The sequence below is a fragment of the Leucopleurus acutus genome (assembly GCF_964270905.1).
Source record: "Leucopleurus acutus genome assembly, chromosome: 6".
NCBI lineage: Eukaryota > Metazoa > Chordata > Mammalia > Artiodactyla > Delphinidae > Leucopleurus > Leucopleurus acutus.
In genome coordinates, this window is record NC_139149.1 from 80,671,276 (window position 1) to 80,697,490 (window position 26,215).

Genomic DNA, 26,215 nt, shown 5'->3' on the forward strand with positions numbered 1-26,215 from the left:
TTTTATTCAGCATAGTATAAAGAGTTTAACATGTGTTATATAATCTAAATCTTTGAAAATCTGGAACTCAATTATATAGGGTGGTGCCTTGCTTGAAGGCTTGAATGGTGCCTTGCTATCGCAACTTAAAGTGTCATGTGAGTCAAAAATTTGATTTTATTCAGCATAGTATAAAGAGTTTAACATGTGTTATATAATCTAAATCTTTGAAAATCTGGAACTCAATTATATAGGGTGGTGAAATGTTTACAAGAACCTGAGAAAGTCTATAGATTTACTAGGTTTGCTTAAGTATTTGAGAAAGTTCTGCTAATTGTGTCAGTTGTTTGAAATATCCAGTTAAAAAAACTAAAAATATTATATTTATAAATCAAATTAATTTATATTTGTAAATCAAAATAATTCTAAATAGTTTCTTCTGATGGACACATTTTTCCTTTGTAAACTGAAAGTAATCTATAATGTGCATGTATTAGTGTTAAATGCAGACGCAAATAAACCTTTGTTAAAAAAAGGAAAAAATTATTATCCTTTCCAGTATCAACTGTCTCTACATAAGATTAATGTGGAGAACATGTAGTTGTATAAGGCAGATTTTCCTGAAAAGCTGTCAGCCTTCTTAGAAGTGTTTTTCATTTCCTCAGTAAAATTGTCAGCTTAATTTTATCGTGTCTTGTCATTCTTCAGCAACATTTGTAACATTCTACATTATTTCAGCATGATTGACAGCCTGATCCCTCTGACATAACTTTTTGTTTTGTCTATTATCCACATTGAAAGGGAGGTGTGAATAAAAACCATTCTAGTAAAATGTTTTTTAAAAAGTTAACATTACTTGCCAGAGCATCAAGCAATATGGAACAGATTAAATCTCCTCCCTTCCCTTTGTTTTTAACAAAGAAACCCACTCAGATTAGTAACTTCAGTTCTACAGTTAACTATATATATTTGAAATAGCTAAGATGTTAAAAAAAACTTTACATGTAGGCCTGTTACATAACAGCAGTGATCGAAAAAAATTTTTTAACAACACCCACGGGAAAGTCTATGCCTGTCTGATACAAAGCTCAGGCTTTGTGACTTTACTGATTTGACATACCTTAAACACATAGTAAAGATAGGTAAGAAGGATGGCAAATGCTCCACAAGTTGTCCAACTAACTATGATCAAAACAACTGTCAAAATGGGCAAGTCTGGTGATATTATCTTCATATCTTTAGGAAGTTCAGAGGGCCTGGAATAACAAGAGTAAAGCTTTCAAAAGCATATTAACAGTTACCTACACAGTCACATATAAGCAGAAAACAATACAGTGCTCTGCCAGGCTCTCCTTATTAATGTGCAAGTATTACTATAAGGTAAACAGGCTTTTTAAAATAAAGGTGAGGGGTGACACATTATTTTAAAATTCTTTTATACATTGTGATAGTTTCTCTTGCATTTATATATACTATGGGTAATACGTGTACTAAAAAAGAAAAAGTATTATTAAAGATAATTATTAATTATAGGCCCTGTGCCATACAATTCCAATCTTGATAGGAAGAGAAATACTTTTGTTCTTAAAGTCTTGAGGTCACTCAGACATGTGATGGTGTTAATGTCAGAAGCACCTCAGAAGGGTGGAGGAAGAAGCATCATTCCATAATCCCCTCTGTGACAGTAAATCGCATAACATTGCTGGTGAGGAAATGGAAACTAGATCACTGGTTTACCAAAAGCGCATACCAGCAACTTCAAACTGTCTTGGGATCATAATAAACCTCTAGGCAATGTTTTTGGAGCTCTTATACATTTCATCTAATCTGATCCTAAATATCAAGATTGGAGTCTCAGGTTTGATTGAAAATCAACATATAAAAGCATTGCCAGAGAAACACTTTGCCCTTGGAAAGATTTACAACAGTGAAATTTAAAAATACTTGTGTAATCTGTCCAACTTTTTTGATTAACTCTTGAGCACTATGGTCAAAATCAAATGTAGCATTTAACTTGAAATAAGTGGTAACCTATGACAAAAACATAAGTTTGAACACTAACTCCATGTTTTGCTAGTTATACATTTTTCCTCAGAAATTATAGTTTAGTGAAAGCAAGTTAATTTTAAGGTTCCCTTTCAGAATACAGTTTTTTTCTTAGGAGCAATAAGAAAGGTTTTCGTCATTCATTCTTTACCTTTTCAAAGTCAGCCACAATGAAGAAAGGAGTCTGACAGATGTAGAAGAGAGTAGGCCACCCCAGTAGGCAGTACATGTTCCAAACAGAAAAAGAATCAAAGATACAAGGGGGAAACACATACTCTGACTAGTTAAAACGATGGCATCTAATTCTGGTAACAATAACATATCCCAAAATTCTTTAAACCATTTGTATCTGTGGATAAAAGAAAACATACAAAAAATAAAAGCAAATAATACAATAAAAGCAAAAAAACCCCGACAACTCTCATTAAAGGATTTAATATTTGAAGTGTTTGACCATTCACTACAGTCCCCAGAGTACCATGATATTTCATTTATAATTATACTGAAAAAACAAACTTCAATTCCTGGTAGGGAACTACTGAGTCTAGTGATCTTCAAGGATCTGAGTCTCAAGTCTCAATGCAGCTTTACTGCTCTCATTGATCCTTGTAATGAAGTAATAACTGGTCTTTTTTTTAAGTTAGAAAGCCAATAGCTAGTTATAAAGACAGAAGAAAAGACACCTAAGCAATGGTTTTTAACCAAACAAAAACAAAAACAAAACCTGAATAAATTAAGAATGCGATGTTAAGTAGGGTAGAGAGATCTAAAATATACTTTGTATGGGAAGTAATAAAAAGTGTTCTGAGGCACTGTTTCACCAATACCCTACATTGCTTTGTGTCCATATATCTGGGATACCCAAAGCTCATGTACCACATACATTCTTTTGAAAATGTTAAAGTCCCGGTATATTTATAGTCTAAGTTTAGACTGATAGATGTGTATATATATATATTATATATATAAGTTCAATAATTACTTCTAAACTATTGAAGTAAATGTTGATGTACTTATCAGGCCTTTGCCTAAGAGAAAAAGTCCATTTAATAAAACAAGTCAATTGCCTTATTTGTATGGAAATTTATCCTTCATATTTGAGCCAAACACAATACTTTATATATAAAACAAAATTAAAATCATTATTACAGATAATAGAACTTACCCCAACAGAAACTTAACCATAATTACAAAAGGATCAACTTTGTATGGTTTGGCTTCTTTATCCAACATAGCAGCATATTCTAAGCAGTGACCTAGTGATTAAAAAAAAATTATATGTAGTAGAGAATTCACAGTAATTAAGTATGAGACATATTATATGCTGCATTGTTTGTAAGAGCAACGTATTTCATGTCATAGAAAGCAAGGGTCTTTATTACTACCACAGAGACTCTTCTCAAAAGATTAAAAATTACCCTAATTTGAAAGACAAATCAAAACTACAATGAGGTACCACCTCACACTGGTCAGAATGGCCATCATTAAAAACTCTACAAATAGCAAATGCTGGAGAGGATGTGGAGAAAAGGGAACCCTGCTACACTGTTGGTAGGATTGTAAATTGGTGCAGCCACTATGGGAAACAGTATGGAGGTTCCTCAAAAAACTAAAAAATAGAAATAACATATGATCCAGCAATCCCACTCCTGGGATTTTTTTTCCAGACAAAACTCTAATTCAAAAAGATACATGCACCCCTATGTTCATAGCAGCACTATTCACTATAGCCAAGATGTGGAAACAACCTAAATGTCCATCAACAGACGAATAGATAAAGATGTGGTACATATATACAATGAGATATTAGCCATAAAAAAGAACAAAATAATGCCATTTGCAGTAATGTGGATGCAACTAGAGATTATTATACTAAGTGAAGTCAGTCAGAAAAAGAAAGACAAATATATGATAGCACTTATATGTGGAATCTAAAATATGACACAAATGAACCAATCTATGAAACAGAAACAGACTCATGGACATAGAGAACAGACTTGTGGTTACCAAGGGGGAGGGGGTTGGGGGAGGGATGGAGTGGGAGTTTGGGATTAGCACATTGAAGCTTTTATATATAGAATGGATAAACAACAAGGTCCTAATGTATAGCACAGAGAACTATATATCCTATGAAAAACCAAAATGGAAAAGAATATTAAAAAGAATGTATATATATATATGTATGTGTGTGTGTGTGTGTGTGTGTGTGTGTGTATAACTGAATCACTTTGCTGTACAGCAGAAGTTAACACATTATAAATCAACTATACATCAATTTTAAAAAGTTAAAAAGAAAAAAAGTTAAAAAGAAACTTTTTAAAAGTTTAACTTTTAAAAAGTTAAAAAGAAAAAAAAAAAACATAAACCTACCATAAAAATTTACTCTAATTTACTGGTTCTCATACAAAAGTACATAGTCAATCATCATTTGTGAAACAAATTCAGGAAGCCAAGGCTATGGTTTTGTCATTTGTATTTTTATAAAGCTCCACAGGTGAGCTATTTTTTAAAAACCGTTTTACTGAGATATAATTCTTATAACTCAAAACTCATCCGTTTAAAGTGTATCCAATTCAGTGGTTTTTTGTATATTCATAGAGTGTGCATTAACAACCACAGTCAGTCTTAAAACATTTTCATTACTCCCAGAAGAAACTGTTCCCCTTAACTGTCACCTCCAATGCCTCCCCATTCCTAGGCAACCACTAATCTACTTTCTGTCTCTATAGATTGGCTTACTCTGAAGATTTCATAAAAATGGAATCATAAAATATGTGGTCCTTTGTGACTGGCTCCTTCAACTTAGCATATTTCCAAGATTCATCTATCTTGTAGCATTCAGCACATTATCTGTTCATCAGTTGATGGACATTTTGGTTGTTTCCACTTTTTGACTATTATAAACAGTGTTTAGTGTGGATGTGTGTTTTCAGTTCTCTTGGGTCTATACCCAGGAGTTGCTGAGTCATATGGTAACTCTGTTTAACCTTTTGATGAACTGCCAGACTGCTTTCCAAAACAGCTATACCATTTTACATTCCCACTAACAGTATACAGAAGGTTGCAATTCTACAAATCCTCATTAACACTTGTTATTATCTGTCTTTTCTATTATAGCCATTCCAGTGATTTCTAATAAGCATCTTTGGTTCAGAACTACTTCTTTAATTGATTTGGGACACAATCCCATACTTAAGTCCTCTAGATTAACCAATATCATGTATCTCCAGGGTCTCTGTGGACTATCTAGATATAAATCCCAAAAGTTTGAAAATCAATTGTCAAGTCACTTAAAACTAAGAAGAATGAGGTGTCTCTTTTAAATTTCCAAAAATTATATTCAAGTATAGGAGATGTCATATTGCCAGAATAATCTTTTAATTAAAAGGTTGGATCTGAGCACATCACATTAAATGTTGCTTACTTCTTCCTGGAATATAATAGGTTAAATCAGGTTAAAATGAACACTAAAGGCAGACTTGAAATTGCAAAAAAGTCACTGAAAGGAAACGAGTAGCTGTGAAAGGATTTGGCACCATGGAAACGGTGGAGGGGATTTTTGGACTGCTTTTGTATGTTTTGTCCCCACTCTCTTTCCCTCTTGCCTCCTCTGATTATCATTGTACAAGCCCAGCAAGTGTGTGAGGCTCCTGGGAAATTGCTCTAACTGCTATACTCTAGAGAAGGCTTTTTGTCTAATGTACTATACAGTCTATATTTTCTTCTCCAGATCCATGTTCTACCCTTTACTTTGCTCTGAATTCTGGGAGGCTGACTTTTATGAACTGGCTTCTAGTTGGGTTCAGTGAATAAGCACTGGCAGATAGGAGGATAGAAGAAAATAAAGTTAGTGTATTTATTTCCCTGCCTTCTCCCTGCTGAGCCACACGCTGACAGTGGCCACAGCGTTTCTGTACCCAAGGCTCAGGTGCAGTACTGCTGCTCTCTCCTACAGCTCTCTAGGTTTGCTCCCTCCCTTGCCCTGATACCTAGGAGTATCAGATGGCTCTGTTGCTAATTTGGTATTTTATCATTTGTTGTTGGTTTCCCTTAACCCTATACATACCTTCGAAATAGTCCCTTCAATTAAACTCTTAATTGTTCCATTCAGTGTACAAGACCTAAATGATACAGTTGATACAGCCCAAATATTACACTGAATGCCAACTATGTGCTTGGCCCTATGTCAGGCACCGGGAATAGAATGGAGGACAAAATCCCTGTCAACCAGCTTCTATCTCTTAAGAGATCCTCAGAACAGAGGGAATAAACTTTAGACACAAGGGTATAAAATGTAGAAAACAAGTAAGGAATTTTCTTGGTAATCTCTTAAAATTTAAGAGGATCTCAAACTCCTGTAACCTTGGGAGAGAAGGGTTGTGAAGTTTCAAGAAATAGATGTGTCTTCATTAGCTACACGTAGGATAAAAAAAGTAGTAATGAAGCACTGAGGAAGGAAGAGAGGGAGGGAGGAATAGAAACATTCTTACCTGTTGAGAAAAGAGAGTATAACTGTCCTCCATAAGCAAGAAGGATACTAGATATAACATAGGCAGGAAGAGCTCCACCATGAAATCTAACTACCTAGAAAACAGGCAAATCAATGGGCAACTTCTGAATGTTCATGTTAATGAAATAAATATACTTTCACATGAAATAAAAAAGTTTTTCACTTTATACATTTTCTGACATGACTAAAAGATATCTTGAGTAATGGGTATAAAAATTCTAGGCAAAATAAATGCTAAGAATATATCGCATATTAGAAACATGTTACCTGAATTTTTCATCAAAGGCATAATAGAGGCAATATATAATTGTGTAGCACATGCTACAAAATTTTTTACAAGGAATGTTTATTGAGCATTTAATATGTTCCAGGTATAATACTAAACATCTTATATGCATTATCTCATGATCTCCTCCCCAAAATCCTTTCATATAGTTCTTATCCCTATTTTACAGATGAAGAAATTCAGGTACAGGGGGCCCAAGTAACTTGCACAATTAAGAGACAAGCGAGTTACTTACTTCCTTGTCACCTCTCTTCGCTCTTACCAGTAAGATAGGGACAATAATAGTACTTACCTTATAGGTGGTTTTAAGGATTTAAACATGTTCATTTGTGTAAAGCATTTAGAATATGAACTTGAACATGATAAACTATCAAAAATATGAGCTGCTATTGTCAGGCTTTTATGTCCTTCACCATCTTTGGAAATCTTGTGGAATGGAATTTAACTCAAAGCTTAAGTTCATAACCATTATGTTATAGCACCTCAAGTCATTCTATCAGCTGATCCAATCTCCTTAAAAAACATACATATAACAAAAACATAGTGTAAGTTCTTCTTTTAATGTTAAAGTCTTAAAAGGAAATTACTTTAAAGCATGTTCTCCAATCCACAGAATTTTTTAAAAAAATGTACAGACTCCCCTGTCAATCTAATGAAAACTATGGAAATGAATGCTTCCACAAAATGTTAAGTAAAATTTCAGCAAGTTCAAGGCCTCCCTGAAGCTCCTCTGTGGATTCCCAGATTAAAATTGATAAGACTCAAAAAACATAAAGCTCATACTCATGATTTATAGTTTGTAGCTTTGAGTGAAAGGAGAGGAGAGTTGAGTGAAAGGGAAAAGGTCATTTTCCTACCTATTACTAAATGATGCTCACTGCCTGCTAACGACATGCTAGGAAATATACAGCATACTTTAGTTATTAAGTGTGTTGGAAAGATAGTTAAGGAGCATAACAGGCTCAGAGTCGTACTCCTGAGTTCAGACTACAGCTTTGCCTTTCACTAGCTCTTAGGCAACTTATTTTACCCCTCCTTCTCCCTAGGCCCTTATCAGTAAAATGGAGTTAAATAGCACTATCTCACAGGGAGTTTGAGGCTTAAATGTATTCATTTGTGTAAATCATTTGGAATAGTAACTGGCACAAGTAGGTGATCAGAAAATGTCCACTGTTATTATTAACCTTTAATGCTCTTCACTGTTTTCAGAAATCTTGTAAGAGGTCCTACATAAAATTTCTTTTTAATGACTGAGTGTCATTGTTATGAGTAGTAAATATGATACTGGGCCACAGATACAACAATCAACAACCATAAACTGGCCTCCATGGGTCATATTCAAATTGTATATGTGCTTCATTTGGTTTAGTCTTTGGCATAGTATTTCTTTACATTTTGAATTAGATGCCAACATTGAAAAATTAAAATATTTTATCTAAAAATTCAGATTTCTAGCTTCTCTTAAAATCTAAAGATTGGGCAACACTGGGCTTCATTCCTACATGGAAATGATTTATTAAGAGTTTAAATAATTCTCTTGAGAAAGCAACTTTCAGTTTATTTTCTGTCCTCTCTTTCATAAGAGTAGACTAAACAATATGTAAGTATATTTTCCTCTTTCCTTTTTTTAAAAAAAAATTAATTTTATGAAAAAGTTATCTAATCAAAGGCTAAAGATTCTCCTAAGTGGTTTCTCTTTAGTCCTCTTTCCAGTCTTCTTTGACTGAATCAGTTAACACTGAAAATACGTATGATTTTTAAAAGACAAATAAGATATACAAAACCGAATTCATTCTCCTACTGTTCTCAAGCTAAATTTTGAAACAAACATGAAGGAAGAGCATCTTATCATTCCAAACATTTGAGGACTTAACTCAATTGCCATGAATTCTTCAACATTTAAAAAAGTACCTACCTCTGATCCTGCAACACCCACACATCATCATTTTTTAGAAAAATTTCCATGTCTAAACAAGACTATTAGTCTAGGTTTTTTTGGTGTACATATAATTACACCTGATTATACAGTATCAAGCAAACTTGACTTTTCTTGTCACTAATCTGAATTATGAGCCCCAGGGATGATATGGATAAGAGAGTGTGTTACATCCTCAGCCATACCACCATGTACAGTGACATACTAAAAATACTATAGCATGAATTCTTCCCTTTTATTCCAAGATATAATTTTTCTCAATAATTGATCTCTTAACATTTTAGAGTATTTATTATAACTATCCATGATGCTATTTTCCAACTTACACTAACATTTAATCTTCTATTTCTAATGTAGCACAAAATTTTTATGTATTAGCTTAGAATTTTCTAATGTTCACAAATTTAATAATAATCACAATCTAGTTCTTACCAAGTCGTTTTCAGGATCAAATGAGATAACATACATAAAAAGTTTCTGATTTACTTTTAACTTGTGAGTTTTATTATAATTATAGAATTAAATGACTTAAAAATTCTGCTATGCCTAGACTGCAAAACATAACAAAAAAAATAAAGTGAAATAAAAGACACAATAAAATTTTTAGTGAGTTTTAAAACTATAATTTCTCTGACTAATCAGTATTATCTATTTATGTCCAGATTGCACAATTCTGCAAATTATAATGATGTTGAATAATAATATAGTAGTTCTACAACTTGATAAATTATTTTTGTAACACTATTTGCCTATGAATTTAAGATACTCCCCAAATGAATTTAACCTATTTCAGCATGTTTATTTTTAATACAATTTACTTTTACCTTTTACAAACTGAGCTTGCACAACATAAAAAGTTCTTGGAAAAAGCTCATTTATATGACAGAGCCCACAGATTTTACTGGATTATGAATTATAGCATCATATGAGCAACATGAAATCTTAATATGATATCCATTTAGCCAAAAATATTAATTTTCTTGAAAATCAGGAATCAACTTTCATTTTTAGGAAGTATCAAACATGAAAGCATCACCTTAAAGCCAGGGGTGGCCAACTATGGCCTGTATGCCAAGAATGGCTTTCAGATTTTATTAACGTGAGAAAAAGAAGAAAAAAGGAGAAAGAAGAAAAAAGAAGTAGCTGCAGTAGTGGCAGCAGTGGCAAGAGACTATATATGGTCTGCTGAAATACTAATATCTGGTGCTTTACAGAAAATGTTTACAACCCCTGCCTTACAGGTTCTATTCACAAGGCAATAAATAATCGACAAGGAGTCTCTCTTACCTGTCCAAGTATTTGTGAAAAGGAAGTCTTAACTGTCACCTAGTTTAAAACAATTATTAAAAAAAGGTTATTTTCCCTAAACTCTAGTTCACATTTTATTAAACTGAGCACTAAGCATAATCATTAATTTTTTTATAATGATGAACCTAAAGGTACTCAGGATCTTCAAGAATTCTCTGAACCATCAACATTTAATTTGTATCAACTGTGGTTTTGCTGTTCAATATTTTTTCTGTAATCTAATTCTTTCCCAATTGGATGAATGCTATGATACATGGTATCGTATGATACTGTGATACGTGGTAACCCTTTACTAACTAGAATATTTAATTAATCAGAATATCTTATTACCAGATCATACAAGCTAAAGGAATTTATTGAATGATTGAGTCAGAAACTATACGTATGTTTGCTGAAAAATTAAGCACAAATTGATCAACTTACTTATGTAACTCGTACTTTAAAATCTCAAACTTGCAATCATATGGTACTAAATATAGTTAAGCTAAACCACTTCTGAGTAAATTTCATAAAAATAGGTTTCACATGATATAATACCAAGAACAAACAGATCACATGTAATAAAATTTGAGCCAAGACAACATTTTAAAAAGAAATTCATCATTAATTATCTCTGCCATAAATATACCTCTTTTGATATTAGGAAGTCTGGAAAAAGGAAATTCATCTTTCATAGAGAAGTTGTAAAATAACTATATTTTGTCAATACATGGATTTTAAAAAAAATAAAGTATTTGTAAAAATATGGACATTAAGAGAATGTGCAGTACAGCCAAATTACTAACACAATTCTTTCTATCTCTATAGTAATATTAGAAATATGAAGGCACAAGCTGAAAACCATTATATCCCTGCAAAATCCTTCAATGCTAGAAACAGAAAGCAAGATATCAGAGGATTAATAAATTCCATGAAATCTAAAATAACTCATAATATAGGTCAAACTGAAGCTTGTAGGACAGATTATATTCACTTGACCTACCAATTCTAGTTTACCCTAAGAAAGTTAGCTCTAATAAAGAATCCAAATTAAAGCAACTGAGTAGAAATAAGATATTTCACATAAACCAAAACCACCATTGAAATATATACTTCAAGCACTTAAATCTGGAATCCTTAGAAGTTGGTATGTTCTTATACAAAGAGGAACTCTTTTAGTTCATGAATCTATATGTAAATAAAATGTTACTGTTGAGTCCATTTCCTTTCTCTCAGTGCAGAGATCTACTGTGATTGTAAAACAAACCCAACAGGTACTAAATTGCACATATTAATGATTAATAGAGCTTAAAATAATGAGTGAAAATAAGATCCTTAAGCTTATCCAGTAGTGCTGGAGAATATATATCATGCCAGTTACTGCAGTATAGCCATGTCAGCTGATTTCATGAAGTTCTTCAGTTTATGGAGGATCCTGGACTTGGGCTTCCAAACTGAGAAGGTTAATCTGCAGTCTCAATTTGTATTTTATTTTCTATTACTTATTAAGATACATACTTTCAATGGTCCAGCTAAGGAAATACTGAGGTGGTGCTAACAGGCAAAATGGAGACTATTTAAAGTATCATAAGTAACTAAAACTCTCTCATATTAATTGGCTTTCGCATCACCATATATCTGAGGCAAATATAAAAATATATTTCCAGTTTACTCTATAACTAAATCCTAAAAACTAAGCAAACATATAACTTACCTCATATTGACAGTCTGATGATGTATACATTTTTAATAATGCTACATGGCTGTCATTTTCTGGTTGAGCAATATGGAGTTTCACAGAAATTTCTGTGGAAGATGGAACCCTGAAAAGATAAACATCAGTTCTCAAATACAAAATGCTGTGAAATAACCATGGCTAAGTCAATCCTCAGCACAACACAGTGAAATAACGTAAGGAGGCTAGATGCCACACATGTTACTATGGATTGACACTTTTCCAGTCGTATCACAGCTCCTTCTAGGACACAGAAATTGGGGGAGAGGGTGGAAAGGGGTTCATGTCTGAAGCAAGTAAGGTTTAAATTCTAGATCGCTTAAATAAGAATACTATATGGTATCTTATAATATTATATTATCTTATGGGCACAATGTTACATAAAGGATACCTACATTTTACTAAGAGGCCCTGTAATAATTTCTCTAAAATTTTATTATGATTTAAATAAACAGACTAAGTAGAACATGTATTATTCAAAAACAACAAAGTTTAAGGTAAATTTTTTCATATACTTACTGTGCAATGGTTAGTGAATCTTCATAAGACCAGGGAATATGAAGTTTATAGATACTAGTAATTTCTTCTGTGGAAACATAAAGGAAATATGTATTACTAACCTTATGTTACTAAGGTTACTACTATAATACCTAACTATTTACACAATACTCATTTCATTAAAAAATAATCAGTAAGAGTTATATCACACAATAAATTATGGAGAATTACTTAATAATAATGTTGAATTAGACCTACAACAAGATATTAGAGCATATGGGAAGTGTAAGAAACTGGAAAAACATTAAACAGCTAAATCTCAATTACTACTACAATAAAACAGCAAGATATACAGAATTTTTAAAACGTGGATATTTAAACTGAAACAGACGAAGATGCTTACTGTTAAGAAAGGGTCTATGTTAAATCCATTTGGAAATATAAACAGCTTTTCTATTCTCATATATTTAATATTAATTTACATAAAATATATGGAAAAATAAGTAATACAGAAAATTCAAGTGAAGACCTAATGATTCTTCAAATGACAATACTATTTTTTCAGAAATACACTTACCTTTCACTCCTGAGCACTTGCTTACCACGTTGACTTTAAAAGCTTGGTATATCTAATAGAGTTTGACCACAAAAATTAAAAAAAAACAAGTTTATAAGCTTGTTTAACTAAACAGTAAAGTAAAATCAAGTCCTGTTATTATCAAGATAATTAATTACCTGTCCAAAGTTCAGAAGCTCTATATTATAGAACAGGCCACTTGTATTTAATATCACTTTCCTTGAAGACAACCCTATTGAATTAAAAGTACTGTATTACTTAGAATGCCAAAAAAAATTTTTTTTAAGTACAAAAGTACTGACTGCTTAAACAACGTCTAAAATAATGCCAACAGATTTTTAACATTAGAAAATAGTTTATAGGTTCTTGCTTTCAGTATGGAGGAGTGAATTCCTAAAAATCCAATCTTTCTTCAATAAATTTTGAACAAAGCATAACATTTATAATGACTTTCAATGACATTTATGTGTTTTAAAAAATCACTACATAGTTCCAATTTCAAAAAGGTATGCTTTCTTGGTGGTTTTTTTTTTTTTTAACATTTTAATAAAATTTTAAAAATCGCATCCACTTACATGTGAATGCCTTTGGATAAGAATATGCAAATGCAAGTGTTCAGATGCTTCTTTGAAAAGAGAAAACAATAAGACAAACCTCCACTGTGCAATAGATAGAAAAGGCTTGAAATATTTTACCAAGTATATCACTGAAATTCTATTAATTAAAAAATAAATACTGTATGATGTTAAGATTCTGTCAGTCACATTTAGCACCAGTTAAAACACATAACCAGTTTTTTCATAATGTTGCATTATCATAACTATATTATAGGATGTATACTTGGAGTTAAGAAAAAAAAGACTTAGGAAATTTTATCAACATGTAAACAAATTTGCTAAGTACAAGGTGTACCATTAATCTGTGATTAATAAATCACTTTTAAAACACAATGCTAACTTACACATTCAACTACAAACCATTTTAATAAGTACCTAATGTAACCAATAGTTTAAAATACAGCACTGAATTTAAGGCACCTCAAAATGAATAGGAGAAAAACTAGTAAATATGAGGTATACTTCACATTCTACTTAATCTAATTTAAAATACCATTCACTGTGGTACCCTTCTTCACAAGTAAGATGGTCTAACTTTTGGGTGTTTAAAAAATTCTAACAGGAGGTAAGAAATAATTTAACATTTTGCTTTCCACTATGGCAAAAGGGAAATCAGAAGCTGAACACTTTACTAATTAAAAAAAATTTTTTTTTTAGCCTGACTCACATCTTGAAGATTTTAGAAAGAACATCATTATTAAAATGTTGGGGCTTCCCTGGTGGCGCAGTGGTTGAGAGTCCGCCTGCCGATGCGGGGGACACGGGTTTGTGCCCCGGTCCGGGAGGATCCCGTGTGCCGCGGAGCGGCTGGGCCAGTGAGCCATGGCCGCTGAGCCTGCGCGTCTGAAGCCTGTGCTCCGCAACGGGAGAGGCCACACAGTGAGAGGCCCGCGTACCGCAAAAAAAACAAAAACAAAAACAAAATGTTGATAGGCCCATTTGGAAGATTGTTTAACATCAACAAATAAGCCACAAGTGTTCGATTGTGTTATAATTTAAAATGTGAGACATTCACCAGTAATCAAAGCATAAACTTCCCTGAATGTTCTCACTTTTAAAACAGTTCAAGTCTTAATTTATTATTAAATCTAAGATATCAAAAGTATTGGTGGACATCAGTTACATACTATTGTCAGAGTATATTTTAGCAACAATAAAATTTTCATTTTGTCACCTGAAGAAATCAAGACCCATTTTTCTTTTAATAGATTAACTTTAAAATTGCTTAGCATATTCCAGAAGCACCTATATCCATTATGTCTAGGAAAGCAGTTTCCTATCATTATACAGTATTAATCAGTTTAGCTGAGCATAAATTAAAACAAGGAGAATTTGCCTCTATGAACATGGAATTGAATATGGTATGTGTAATCATGGAGTCACAATTACAAAAATTTGAGCTAGGGAGGGTAGATCTCTTATTTTATAAGCTTGCTATTTTTTTTAAATTTTATTTTATTTATTTATTTATTTTTGGCTGCATTGGGTCTTCGTTGCTGCGCGCGGGCTTTCTCTAGTTGCGGCGAGCGGGGCTACTCTTCATTGCTGTGCGGGGGCTTCTCATTGCAGTGGCTTCTCTTGTTGCAGGGCACAGGCTCTAGGCTCCCGGGCTTCAGTCATTGCGGCATGAGGGCTCAGTAGTTGTGGCGCACGGGCTTAGTTGCTCTGCGGCATGTGGAATCTTCCCAGACCAGGGCTTGAACCCATGTCCCCTGCATTGGCAGGCGGATTCTCAACCACTGCGCCACCAGGGAAGTCCAAGCTTGCTATTTTTAATGAGGTAGGTGGTTTAGAGTTGTCATTTCTGTATTGTTCTGTGTATTCTTCAACCAAAAAAAAAAAAAGGTGGGGAAGGGATAAAAATCTTAAAGGAAGTTTCCTCTCTCAAGTAACAGATTCTTTTCACGAATGGAATACAAAAGAAAAATATTGAAAAAATTGGGCATGCCAAAAGAGCACAAGAGCCAACTTAACAAGAGCTCCCAACATCCAAAGCTGAAGCAACTTAAGCCAAAAAAAAAAAAGTAACAATAATATTCCATTATATCCCAATAAATAAAATAAATATCCATAAGTCCATAGTGACATAAATAAAAAATGAATAAATGGGGGAAAAAGGACAACTTTCCCTTAGGAAGAATTCCAGTAATTATAGAATGCCAGTAATAATTGCTTCAGACTAGATAAACCAATGGATGCTAAAATTAGTGGGTTATTTTGAAGAAAAACAGGACACTTACACATTCTCAAAGTATCTCCCCCAAGATATTTATTAATCACAAAGAGAAAAGCAAAGCAGTAACTTTACAGTGGAGAAACCTGGCAGACAACACATTAACCAAGAAGTGATCAAGGTCCACATCATTAGTAATTACACACAGTGACATCATGTATCCTCTGATATGATACACTGAGAAGTTCACATTGCTCCTGTGATATTCTTGCCCAAATGCATAACCTCAATCTAATTATAAGAAAGCATTAGACAAAGCCAAATAGAGAGATATTCTACAAAATAACTGGCCAATACTCTTCAAGGGCCTCAAAGTTATAAAAGACTAAGGAAGACTGAGGAACTATCAAAGATCAGAGGAAACTAGGGAGACATGACAACTAAATGCAATATGGGAACCTGGAGAACACTGGTGGAAAATCCAATGAAAACCAAATAAAACTGTAGTTAACAGTATTGTACCAGTGCTAATTTCTTAGTTTTGACAATTTTATCGTTTATGTTAAGGTGAATGAGAGCTATGTGGGAACTCTACTCTTTCTGTGATTTTTCTGTAAGTCTAAAATTATTTCAAAATAAAATTTAAAGGAACAGTTAGTTATGTGTATGTTACCACAATAAAAAAAAAAGGGAAATATTTAGAGCAATCTTGAAACCTTCAGATGGCAGGTAGTAATTTATATCTTGGAATAAACCTTTTATAAAAAGGGCCTATATGTAGTATAAGTTCATGTGAAAACACATACACACAGACAATTACCTGCAAATGTATATGATCATGGATAAGTTTATTTTAAAGTTCATTTCTGGGACTTCTCTCATGGTCCAGGGCTAAAGAATCCGCCTTACAACATAGGGGACGTGGGTTCGATTCCTGGTCAGGGAACTAAGATCCCACATGCCGTGGAGCAACTAAGCCCGCGCACCACAACTGCTGAGCTCACATGCCTCAACTGGAGAGCACACATGCTGCAAACTACAGAGCCCACACTCTCTGGAACCTGTGCGCCACAGCTACAGAGCCCACGTGCCCTGGAGCCTGTACACCACAACTAGAGAGAAGACTGTGTACCACAAGGAAGAGCCTGGGTGCCGCAATGAAAGATCCTGCATGCCTCAACGAAGATCCTGTGTGATGCAACAAAAGACCCAACGTGGCCAAAGATAAATGAAATAAATAAATAATAAATATTTAAATAAATAAATAAAGTCTATTAAAAAAATAAGGTTCATTTCTCAGAAAATGACTGCTGGCCTACTTAAAAATCAAACCACTAAGCCATATCACGTGGTTATTCTAAGAACTACACTTGAAATACACAAAAACACTTCATGTTAGGGCTCTGCATTATTGCAACTAACTGGCAAAATAAATCAACACTCTTAAAAATAGAAGCAATTCTTAAGATTTCCAAAATCAAAGTACTTACCAAAGGAAAAAAGATGAGTTACAGGAAGCTGTATGGATCTTGTCTCTTTTTTAAAGAATTCACAATCTACAACAAACTGGAATATAAAACATCGATTTATTAGGAAAAAATAGAATTAAATTTATAATAAAATATCTTCGCTTGATATCTGAGTAGAAAACAAAAATCTATAAACTTCAGTTTTGAAGAAGGTATTGTTTATTATCTATTACACTCTAACCCTGGTTATATTCAGGGGGCATGAATTCCTCAAGGAGAGATGCTAAGCTAAGAGAATTTGGTGACAAAGCCTAACTTAATAGATAAATTATTAGAGGGTCATTTCTGTAAGAGCAGATGTACAGCAAAGTTTTCTTGCAGCTAGTTTTAGGTGTTTATAGAAGAGGGACCATAAACGATGGATCAAAGCATTAAGAGCCAAGATTAACTCAAGATAATTAAGAATGTAGGTAATATATCTCTGAATTCTTTCATACTCAAAACGAAATGTGATTTTGTTACATCTTTTCAAAAATTGCATATTTAGTATGTTTCAGCAGTCTAATTAGACTACAAAAGGCTTTTGGAGACATACTGCCATTCATCTACAGATGGCTAATGTTATTCATGTAAGATTATTTCAGGCTAAACAGAGATTATAATAAATGGCAAAGAGATTCACTATGTACAAAGGAAAAAAAAACACTATCTCAAAAAAAGTGAACCTAAAATGTGACATCTGCATCACTGCAATCTCTGTAATGGCATTTCTTATCTAATAACATTTCTACAGTGGCATAATGAACCTTGCTCTCAGCTGTCTACAATAAGAACAGTTTCATTAAAATCATTTCCACAATCCAACCAAATTACTCTGATCTATTTATATGAGCTGAGGAAGAAATTAATCCGATGCCTAACTGTAGCTAGCAAGTAGTTTGCTGTCTACAATAAGTGGAAAGTCAGTGGGGTCTATCCTAGGCTCTTCCAGTAACTACACCTTGGATTGTATTTTAAGCTGTGTTATGTTGTTTGCCTCTTGGGTGGAGTTTTGACTGTTTTTGAAAATGAAAAACAGATGAGGGAAAATGAGAATGTACACACACGAGGGAATAAAAGAAAAAAACCAAGGGGCTCTGCTTTTATTTTTCCCTCTTTAATTAGAAGGCAAAGAACACTGTCAGATATTTTCACTACAGAAAACAGCTGTTATAGAGAAATTATTTATTCAACAGGATAATTCATTATATTTTTACAAGTATCTTTGGGTGACACATTGCCTGAGACAGGGAAGCAATTTTAAATCACTTTAACAGGTATTTAAAATAATACAACTTTTATTATTGCTTTAAAAATTTGGCCATTTCTTTATGGAATAAACCCTTACCCAAAAAAGAAAGAATTCAAGAGTCTGTCTCTGAAATATACAATGTAAGTAAATTTCTAATGGACTTAATTATTTTGTTTTCTGTCATCAAAAAATGCAAGTAATTCCACATTTACACTTGGAAAACTATATTAAGATGATTAGTTGACTTAAGAAAATTTTGAACTGCCTATTTAAATATATGTATCCTGGGCTTCCCTGGTGGTGCAGTGGTTAAGAATTCGCCTGCATGGGCTTCCCTGGTGGCGCAGTGGTTGAGAGTCTGCCTGCCGATGCAGGGGACGCGGGTTCGTGCCCCGGTCTGGGAGGATCCCACATGCCGCGGAGCGGCTGGGCCCGTGAGCCATGGCCACTGAGCCCGTGCGTCCGGAGCCTGTGCTCTGCAACGGGAGAGGCCACAACGGTGGGGGGTCCGAGTGCCGCAGGAAAAAAAAAAAAAATATATATATATATACATTTAAACATATGTATCCTTCTGATGATGGGCTATAACAGACACATAAAAATTATGAAAGGCCTAAGTTACCATCCTTGTGAGATTGGGTATGCAACACTAGAGTCAGCAGTGTTACTTTCCAAAGAGCGTTAAGACACATTAAGTATTTATTAGGCCACTAAGACTGGCTATTTGCGAAACGCTCATTAATTTCTTGGAATAACCAAGGAAGCCCTTTCCAAGTTTGGGAAGATGTTAAATTCATTCAAAACCAACTTACCTGAAAGAAAAACCCTTAAAGAGAGCTTTTAGTATTGAAGATGCTGAATTACCTCTCACTTGAGCTAAGCAAAACAAAACAATGAATCCATTATAAGGTACTTGTGAGACTCAATCTTTGAGACTTCTCCTAACTACATCCCCTTTTCTTTTTTCCTTTAAATTTTCCTATGATATTGGCCCCAAATCTCATTAACCTTCTCATTCAAGAAACACTTTTTTGAGCATTTATGTGGTAGTCACTAAAGGTTGAGGATGCAAAGTAGAGTAAAACCTATCTGGTCCTTACTCTGAATGAATTCATACTATGGTGATGGCAATAAAGACGTAAACAAATAAATTATAACTCGGTATAATATAGTCCTCAAAGAAGTTATAAACAAAATATCCTGGGAATAAGTAAGAGGTTACTGGAGTAGTCTAGAAAAGGAAAACAAGGGACACTTCGGCTAGATCTTGAAGGGTAAGTTTGCTGGGCGAAATGTGGAAAGGGGAGTAGAGGGTCTTTTACCTCCATCTTCTTCTTTCCCTGCCTACTTCTCTCAAAAATCACCATCGTTTTATTTCTACTCCCACTTCACTAGTACAAGCTTTCATAATCCTATATGAGGTGCCTGTTCTCTCTTTTTCTAATCTATCCTATACCATAAATAGATTCATTTTCCAAAATAAATAGCTCTGGTCCCATTACTACTATGGTGAAAAATCTTTCACTTCCCTACTGACTCCTGAATTCTATAAAGTCCTGAATCTTCCAATCAAGGCCCTCCAGAATATGGCCATTAACTACTTTTCCAGACTTTTCTTCCACTACTATTCTACCCATGGTAGCCATCCTTTTAAAACTACTATTTACTTATTCACTATTTTCCAAACGTACTCTACACTGTCCATGTTTGGATCTTACTATTTCTTACTATTTCTTTGTCTCAACAGTGCTGTTTATTGTAACTTTCTGCAATGATGTTACCATTGAGCATCTGGAATGTGGCTAATACAACTAAGGAACTGAATTTTTACTTTAATTTTAATTAATTTAAATTTAAATCGCTACATGTGCTAGTGGCTCCTACATTAGATATCCCAGGTCTAGAATATTCACTCTACCTATAAAAACCCTAACTATCCTTTAAGGTAATTTTAAATATCACCTCATAATAATGTCTTCTTTTATTTCATCAATCAGAGATATCTCCCCCTTTAACACTTTTCATGGATTTGCTATATTCTGATTTGTTTTATACATTTTGGATAACTCTTTCATTCTCACCCTTTCCCTGGCCACCAAATATATTTCTCTCCCGCTGCCCAACAGCATGTAGCTTTTTGAGAACAGGGTTCATGTCTTTCTCATTTGTGTGCCTCCTATAATTCCTGGCACATAGTCTTGCACATAAGAGAGTACTCAATAATTAACAGATTTGGGGGCTTCCCTGGTGGCGCAGTGGTTGAGAGTCCACCTGCCAATGCAGGGGACACGGGTTTGTGCCCCGGTCCGGGAAGATCCCACATGCCGCGGAGCGGCTGGGCCCGTGAGCCATGGCCGCTGAGCCTGTGCGTCTGGAGCCTGTGCTCCGCAACGGGAGAGGCCACAACAGTGAGAGGCCCGCGTACCGCAAAAACAAAAACAAAAAGAAAAACAAATAATTAACAGATTTTGAAAGACTGATAAAGTAGAACTAATTCCCACTTGAAACAAAGAGACTTGGATTTATTCTGCTTAGTTCAAGTTAGAGTAGATGATCCTAATGCTTTAAACAGTCTTAGGTGGATCACCAGCCTGGCCACTGTTTCAGATAAGCCCTAAGCTGAAGAATTCATCAAAAAATAATTTTAAATATTTAGCATGAGTATCCCCAAAACATTCTGAAAACAACCTTAATTTGTTTGTTACCTTACTTCCATGAATAGATGGTACATAAACAACAAGATGAGACAAAGATGGATAGTCTTGAAGTCTTAACGTCAGAGACTAAAAAAGGATGAAAAAAAGCTGATTTTATTTCTCAGGATATATAGAGCTTAAAGCATGTTAAAAGAAAGATAAATTACAAACATTTATTTCTTACCTAGTAAGTCATGAAAAAACTGACTTCAAACTTTATGCTCAGTACTTCATAAAATGCCCATGTTTACATTTTCAGGTCAATGAGCCTGCTGAAGGTCAAATTTCTAATAATTCTGTAAATATGGACTGCCAAAAATATTCCTTGAACTGTATCCCTTCATGTAAGATAAATGACATTTAACATTAAATTTAATTATTTTACATAATTATTTCCAGATTTGATGTTTCTTACAATTTGTCTACTTGTTTTGTATAATGTTACAGTATGATTTCTACAGTTATCTTGGTAGTATATGACAAAGAGCATTCAATAGTTGATGAATGAATGGATGCTCAATATGATGGAAGAACTGCAACTTAATCTCAAATGATTCTGATCTAGCCCAAGTAAAACAGTTGCTGGCTAATGATGTGTATGAACATCATTCCCTGGAACTTATTCAGTAACTGACATGAACACAGTAAGTCTAATAATGCACCTCACCAAATGAGCATCTATTCTTTTCTTAAAACTAAAGGCCTTATCTTACAGTCCATATTTTGAGGAATGAACAGATTGGAGACTGGTCTACCTAATGAAAACCCAGGCCACCAAATACAGTTTTCAAGTCTTTTATTTTTTTTTTCCTGACAGTAGATGTGGCGACGGTGTGAGTAGTTATATGCTGTGACAATCCGTGTACATTAAGAAATTTCTGCACTTAATACTCTCCACTGTTCTTCTGAAGCACCAATGTGGGCAAGTTGGATAGAGGTTCTAAAGAGAACTGTCAACGAGTGGTCCTCAAACAACCTGACCAGATTCACCTGGGAGCGCTTGTTAAAGTCCTGGACTGCACCTCAACTTAGTCAGCAAAGTCTCTGCAACACACTTACATATTCCAATGTAAATTAAAGGGCCTTAAGAGAGCCACAGAAACCAAAGTTAAAGGCAACTGAAACCAACCAGACAGGTGGTAGACAATATGAAAGATAAATTAATTAGAAAGAACCATGGTTACTCTGTGTAGCTATCCACTGAGAACTTTTGTTATTTATTCTCAAGAATAATTTTTTTCCTCAAGAATTTTTTTTTTTAGGATCAGAATACTTTAAAAAGATATCAGTGTGTCAAAATACATTTACTTATAAAGTTAAGTTCCCATATAGTTACAATGTCAGTAGGAATTTGGGAAGATAATATTCATGAAATTATTACACTGACAGGTAAGGTTAATATGAAGTTCGGAAATTTTTCAGTGTTTTAAGGGTAAAATGACCTTAATGCTGAGGCAACACACACAGAAAATCAAACACCAGCGTTTGGATGTCAGAAACCCTTCAAGTTCTGCTGCTGTGTGTAGGGCAAAGCTGTGGTGCTAAAGTATGATCTAGGCACAATAGTGACTAGGTAATTTTTCTCATTAACTTAGATTTCTTTTCAAAGTTAATTGTTTTGTTTGTTTTTAGCAATAAGTCCATTTGGGCTTACCCAATTGTTGGTCTGCTGTGGTTTCTGTCTTCATTGTACCATGACAGAAAAGTTCCATGTGACTGATGCTGTTAAGGCCCTAAACCGAATTTACAAGTGCTTTGCTGGAGGATTCCATCTATTTATTAACAGTTCAGTCATCAGAGGTGCCAAAGGTGGTATGATTCTCATCTTACATTACCTTTGTTGAGATGATATAAATATGAATAAAACCCACAAGATTTTTTCACTTCACTCTTTCCTTTCCCTTCAACTTCATAGCAAAATAATTTTGTGTGCTTTTTATAAATGGGCTAACACACATATATATAATTTTAATTACAATGGAAAAGTTTATTTGCATTTAATAATTATAATCCTTTTCAACTGAGAATGCTTAAGATAGCAGAGTATTATAATCCTCATTTTCTAACTTTTCTCTTCCAGTTTTCCCCCTAAATTCCAGTAGGCTTTTAAGTGCCTACTGGCACTTTTAAGTGCCTACTGGCACTACTTTTAAGTGCCGCCTGGCACTTTCTTCTAGTATCCACTATAAAAAGTAAACAGCTGGAGCTTCCCTGGTGGCGCAGTGGTGAAGAATCCGCCTGCCAATGCAGGGGACACGGGTTCAAGCCCTGGTCTGGGAAGATCCCACATGCCACGGAGCAACTAAGCCCATGCACAACTACTAAAGCCCGCGTGCCTAGAGCCCATGCTCCAAAACAAAGAGAAGCCACCGCAATGAGAAACTCATGCACCGCAACGAAGAGTAGCCCCCGCTCGCCACAACTAGAGAAAGCCCGCGCGCAGCAACGAAGACCCAACGCAGCCAAAAATAAAATAAATAAATACAATAAATAAATTAAAAAAAAAAGTAATCAGCTGGAAGAACTTGTTCTACTACTCAGCCAGCTGTTTCTTACACTTAGAAAAAACAACACAGGGGTCTAAAACTAGACGAATACATTGTTAAATCTTTGAGACTTAAAAAAAAAGGATATTATGACTTAAGAAATAATTTTTTAAAAATAGTAGCAAAGTAACATTTTATCGGTTTTTTATGATTTATTTCTTCCTAACTCTTAAATTACAGACCGGAAAGGATATCCAAACTGGAAATTCAAGGAAATATTTAATATATCTTATGAATGATTGATCAGTAAGTATACCCTAATACTTCTGTTTTTGCTTTGCTCCTGCCTAGACAGTTAGGATAGAACTAGTGAGAGACCTTAAAAATGTTCTTATGAGTCAAATCACTTATTTGTCTTATCAATACAAAGCCACATGAATGAACATGCACAAAGTAAGACTGACCAAGGTGACACAAAAAATAACTGCAATCATTCCAAAGTCAAGTGTAAGTGACTTGCAATTATTCATCCTGTCATCATTCCTCTCATTGGTATAGGACAGAGTTGACTAAACATACAGATAAATAAACATTCATGAGCACAAATAACTAACTGGAGTTGGGAGATGATCGGGACCAACCAGAGGACTTCACATTCAACCCTATGAATATAGTATTCATCATGACAATATATTCTAAAGTATAGATTTACTTGAAGACTAAAAACTATCAACTGGCATATGATTATCAGTTATAATAAATACAATTTGAAAATTAGAACAGATATTTTCATCAAATTTTAGAACTGTTTTATTTTCTCAACAATAGATTTTGTGAGTGTGCAAATTAGCCTTTTGTAAAGATGTGCTGACCTACCACAGTTGCTTAAGGAAATCATTAACAATTATTAAATAAATTCCATGGAGTACTATATAAAAGTAGATAGTTACTGAAGTGCTTAACCACAGATGACACTGAAACTGAAAATTGCTTTGTGTCTTTTTGAGATGCTTACTTCCCTACTGTAGGTCCTCCCCAAAATGAATTCTGAGTATATTCAACTTAATATTTTAAGACAGACCATTCCAAACAAACCCTCAAATTGAATCTTAAAAATTTATCTATCTCTTAGTATGATGCTATAACATATAGATTTAATTTTATTTAGGATTGATGACTTATAGTTTTCACCTCTGAAAGCTAAAAAATAATTGCATGTTATTCTCCATTAAATGTATTTCCAGAGAAAATATTTCTAAAATGTATATTAGCAAATTTCAAGTTTATTTAATACCTAGAATTAATCAAAGACCATACTGTACATGCCTATATGCTCAAATATTTTTTCACCTGGATATTAACATTCTAAATCCACAATTTACCTTAATTGTTGGCAGCAGTTCAGCTTTCCATGATAAATCAACCCCTTGCCGGCTTGGAAATAAATATGAAAATATAATTAAAGGACAAATATATTAAAGTATTATAAATTAAAAATGAGCTTCAGAGCAAAAAGAAACCATCTGTAGACCTACCAAAGACAGTTCTAATGAACTCAGGTCTAATAGGTCTAACACAATACACTTTATCCACATAGTCCTTTGGGGAACAAAACGTAGTTTTTCCTAGCAACCAACTATCAATGTTTGCAAAAATTACTAGTATGTTAATTTTCTTTATTTTTAATTTTAAAATCAATACTATAATTTAGTTTAGTAGCAAAATGAGCTTAAGAATATCTGAAGTGGGACTTCCCTGGTGGCACAGTGGTTAAGAATCCTCCTGCCAATGCAGGGGACACAGGTTCGATCCCTGGTCCAGAAGATCCCACATGCTGAGGAGCAAATAAGCCCGTGCGCCACAACTACTGAGCCTGCGCCCTAGAGCCCGCAAGCTACAACTACTAAAGCCCGTGCGCCTAGAGTCCGTGCTCCACAACAAGAGAAGCCACTGCAATGAGAAGCTGGCACACCAAAACGAAGAATAGCCCCCACTCACTGCAACTAGAGAAAACCCGCACGCAGCAACAAAGACCCAACACAGCCATAAAGAAATAAATTTATATTAAAAAGAAAAAAGCAAACTGTTAAGCTTTAAAAAAAAAAATATCTGGGGCTTCCCTGGTGGCACAGTGGTTGAGTCCGGCGCAGTGGTTGAGAGTCCGCCTGCTGATGCAGGGGACACGGGTTCGTGCCCCAGTCCGGGAAGATCTCACATGCCGCGGAGCAGCTGGGCCTGTGAGCCACGGCCGCTGAGCTTGTGCGTCCGGAGCCTGTGCTCCGCAACGGGAGAGGCCACAGCAGTGAGAGGCCCGCGTACCGCAGAAAAAAAAAAAAAAAATCTGAAGCTATTCTGAAAGTGTGACTTGAGTATATCTTATGTTGAGAAAAATGAACAGAGGGCCTTATGTTCAAAACACTTACCACATAGAAGTGCTGTTTATGCAGCCAAAAATCCAGCTATTTGTATCCTATTGATTAATAACACAAAATAAAACACACTAAATATTGTAGAAAATAATTATATAAAACAGGCATTTCACTGTTTATGATAGGGTCAGTAGGCACAATGGAAACATAAAATAACAACTGATTGTTTAGAAATGTATTCAAAATGTTCTCAAAAGTCA

At 34.3% G+C, this 26,215-nt stretch overlaps 1 protein-coding gene across 1 annotated transcript in view; it reads right to left on the reverse strand.

Moving 5' to 3' along the window:
- PGAP1 (post-GPI attachment to proteins inositol deacylase 1) overlaps positions 1 to 26,215 on the reverse strand; it is a 70,874-nt gene that overhangs the window by 8,233 nt on the left and 36,426 nt on the right. Inside the window, exons 11-23 of the mRNA XM_082841911.1 lie at positions 26,010 to 26,056; positions 24,969 to 25,020; positions 21,110 to 21,187; positions 17,135 to 17,210; positions 13,013 to 13,086; positions 12,855 to 12,906; positions 12,299 to 12,365; positions 11,759 to 11,867; positions 10,045 to 10,083; positions 6,516 to 6,609; positions 3,191 to 3,281; positions 2,177 to 2,374; positions 1,100 to 1,235 (exon numbers count right to left, since the gene is read on the reverse strand). Coding sequence (XP_082698037.1) covers positions 1,100 to 1,235; positions 2,177 to 2,374; positions 3,191 to 3,281; positions 6,516 to 6,609; positions 10,045 to 10,083; positions 11,759 to 11,867; positions 12,299 to 12,365; positions 12,855 to 12,906; positions 13,013 to 13,086; positions 17,135 to 17,210; positions 21,110 to 21,187; positions 24,969 to 25,020; positions 26,010 to 26,056 — 1,113 coding nt within the window. The remainder of the gene's footprint in view (positions 1 to 1,099; positions 1,236 to 2,176; positions 2,375 to 3,190; positions 3,282 to 6,515; positions 6,610 to 10,044; positions 10,084 to 11,758; positions 11,868 to 12,298; positions 12,366 to 12,854; positions 12,907 to 13,012; positions 13,087 to 17,134; positions 17,211 to 21,109; positions 21,188 to 24,968; positions 25,021 to 26,009; positions 26,057 to 26,215) is intronic.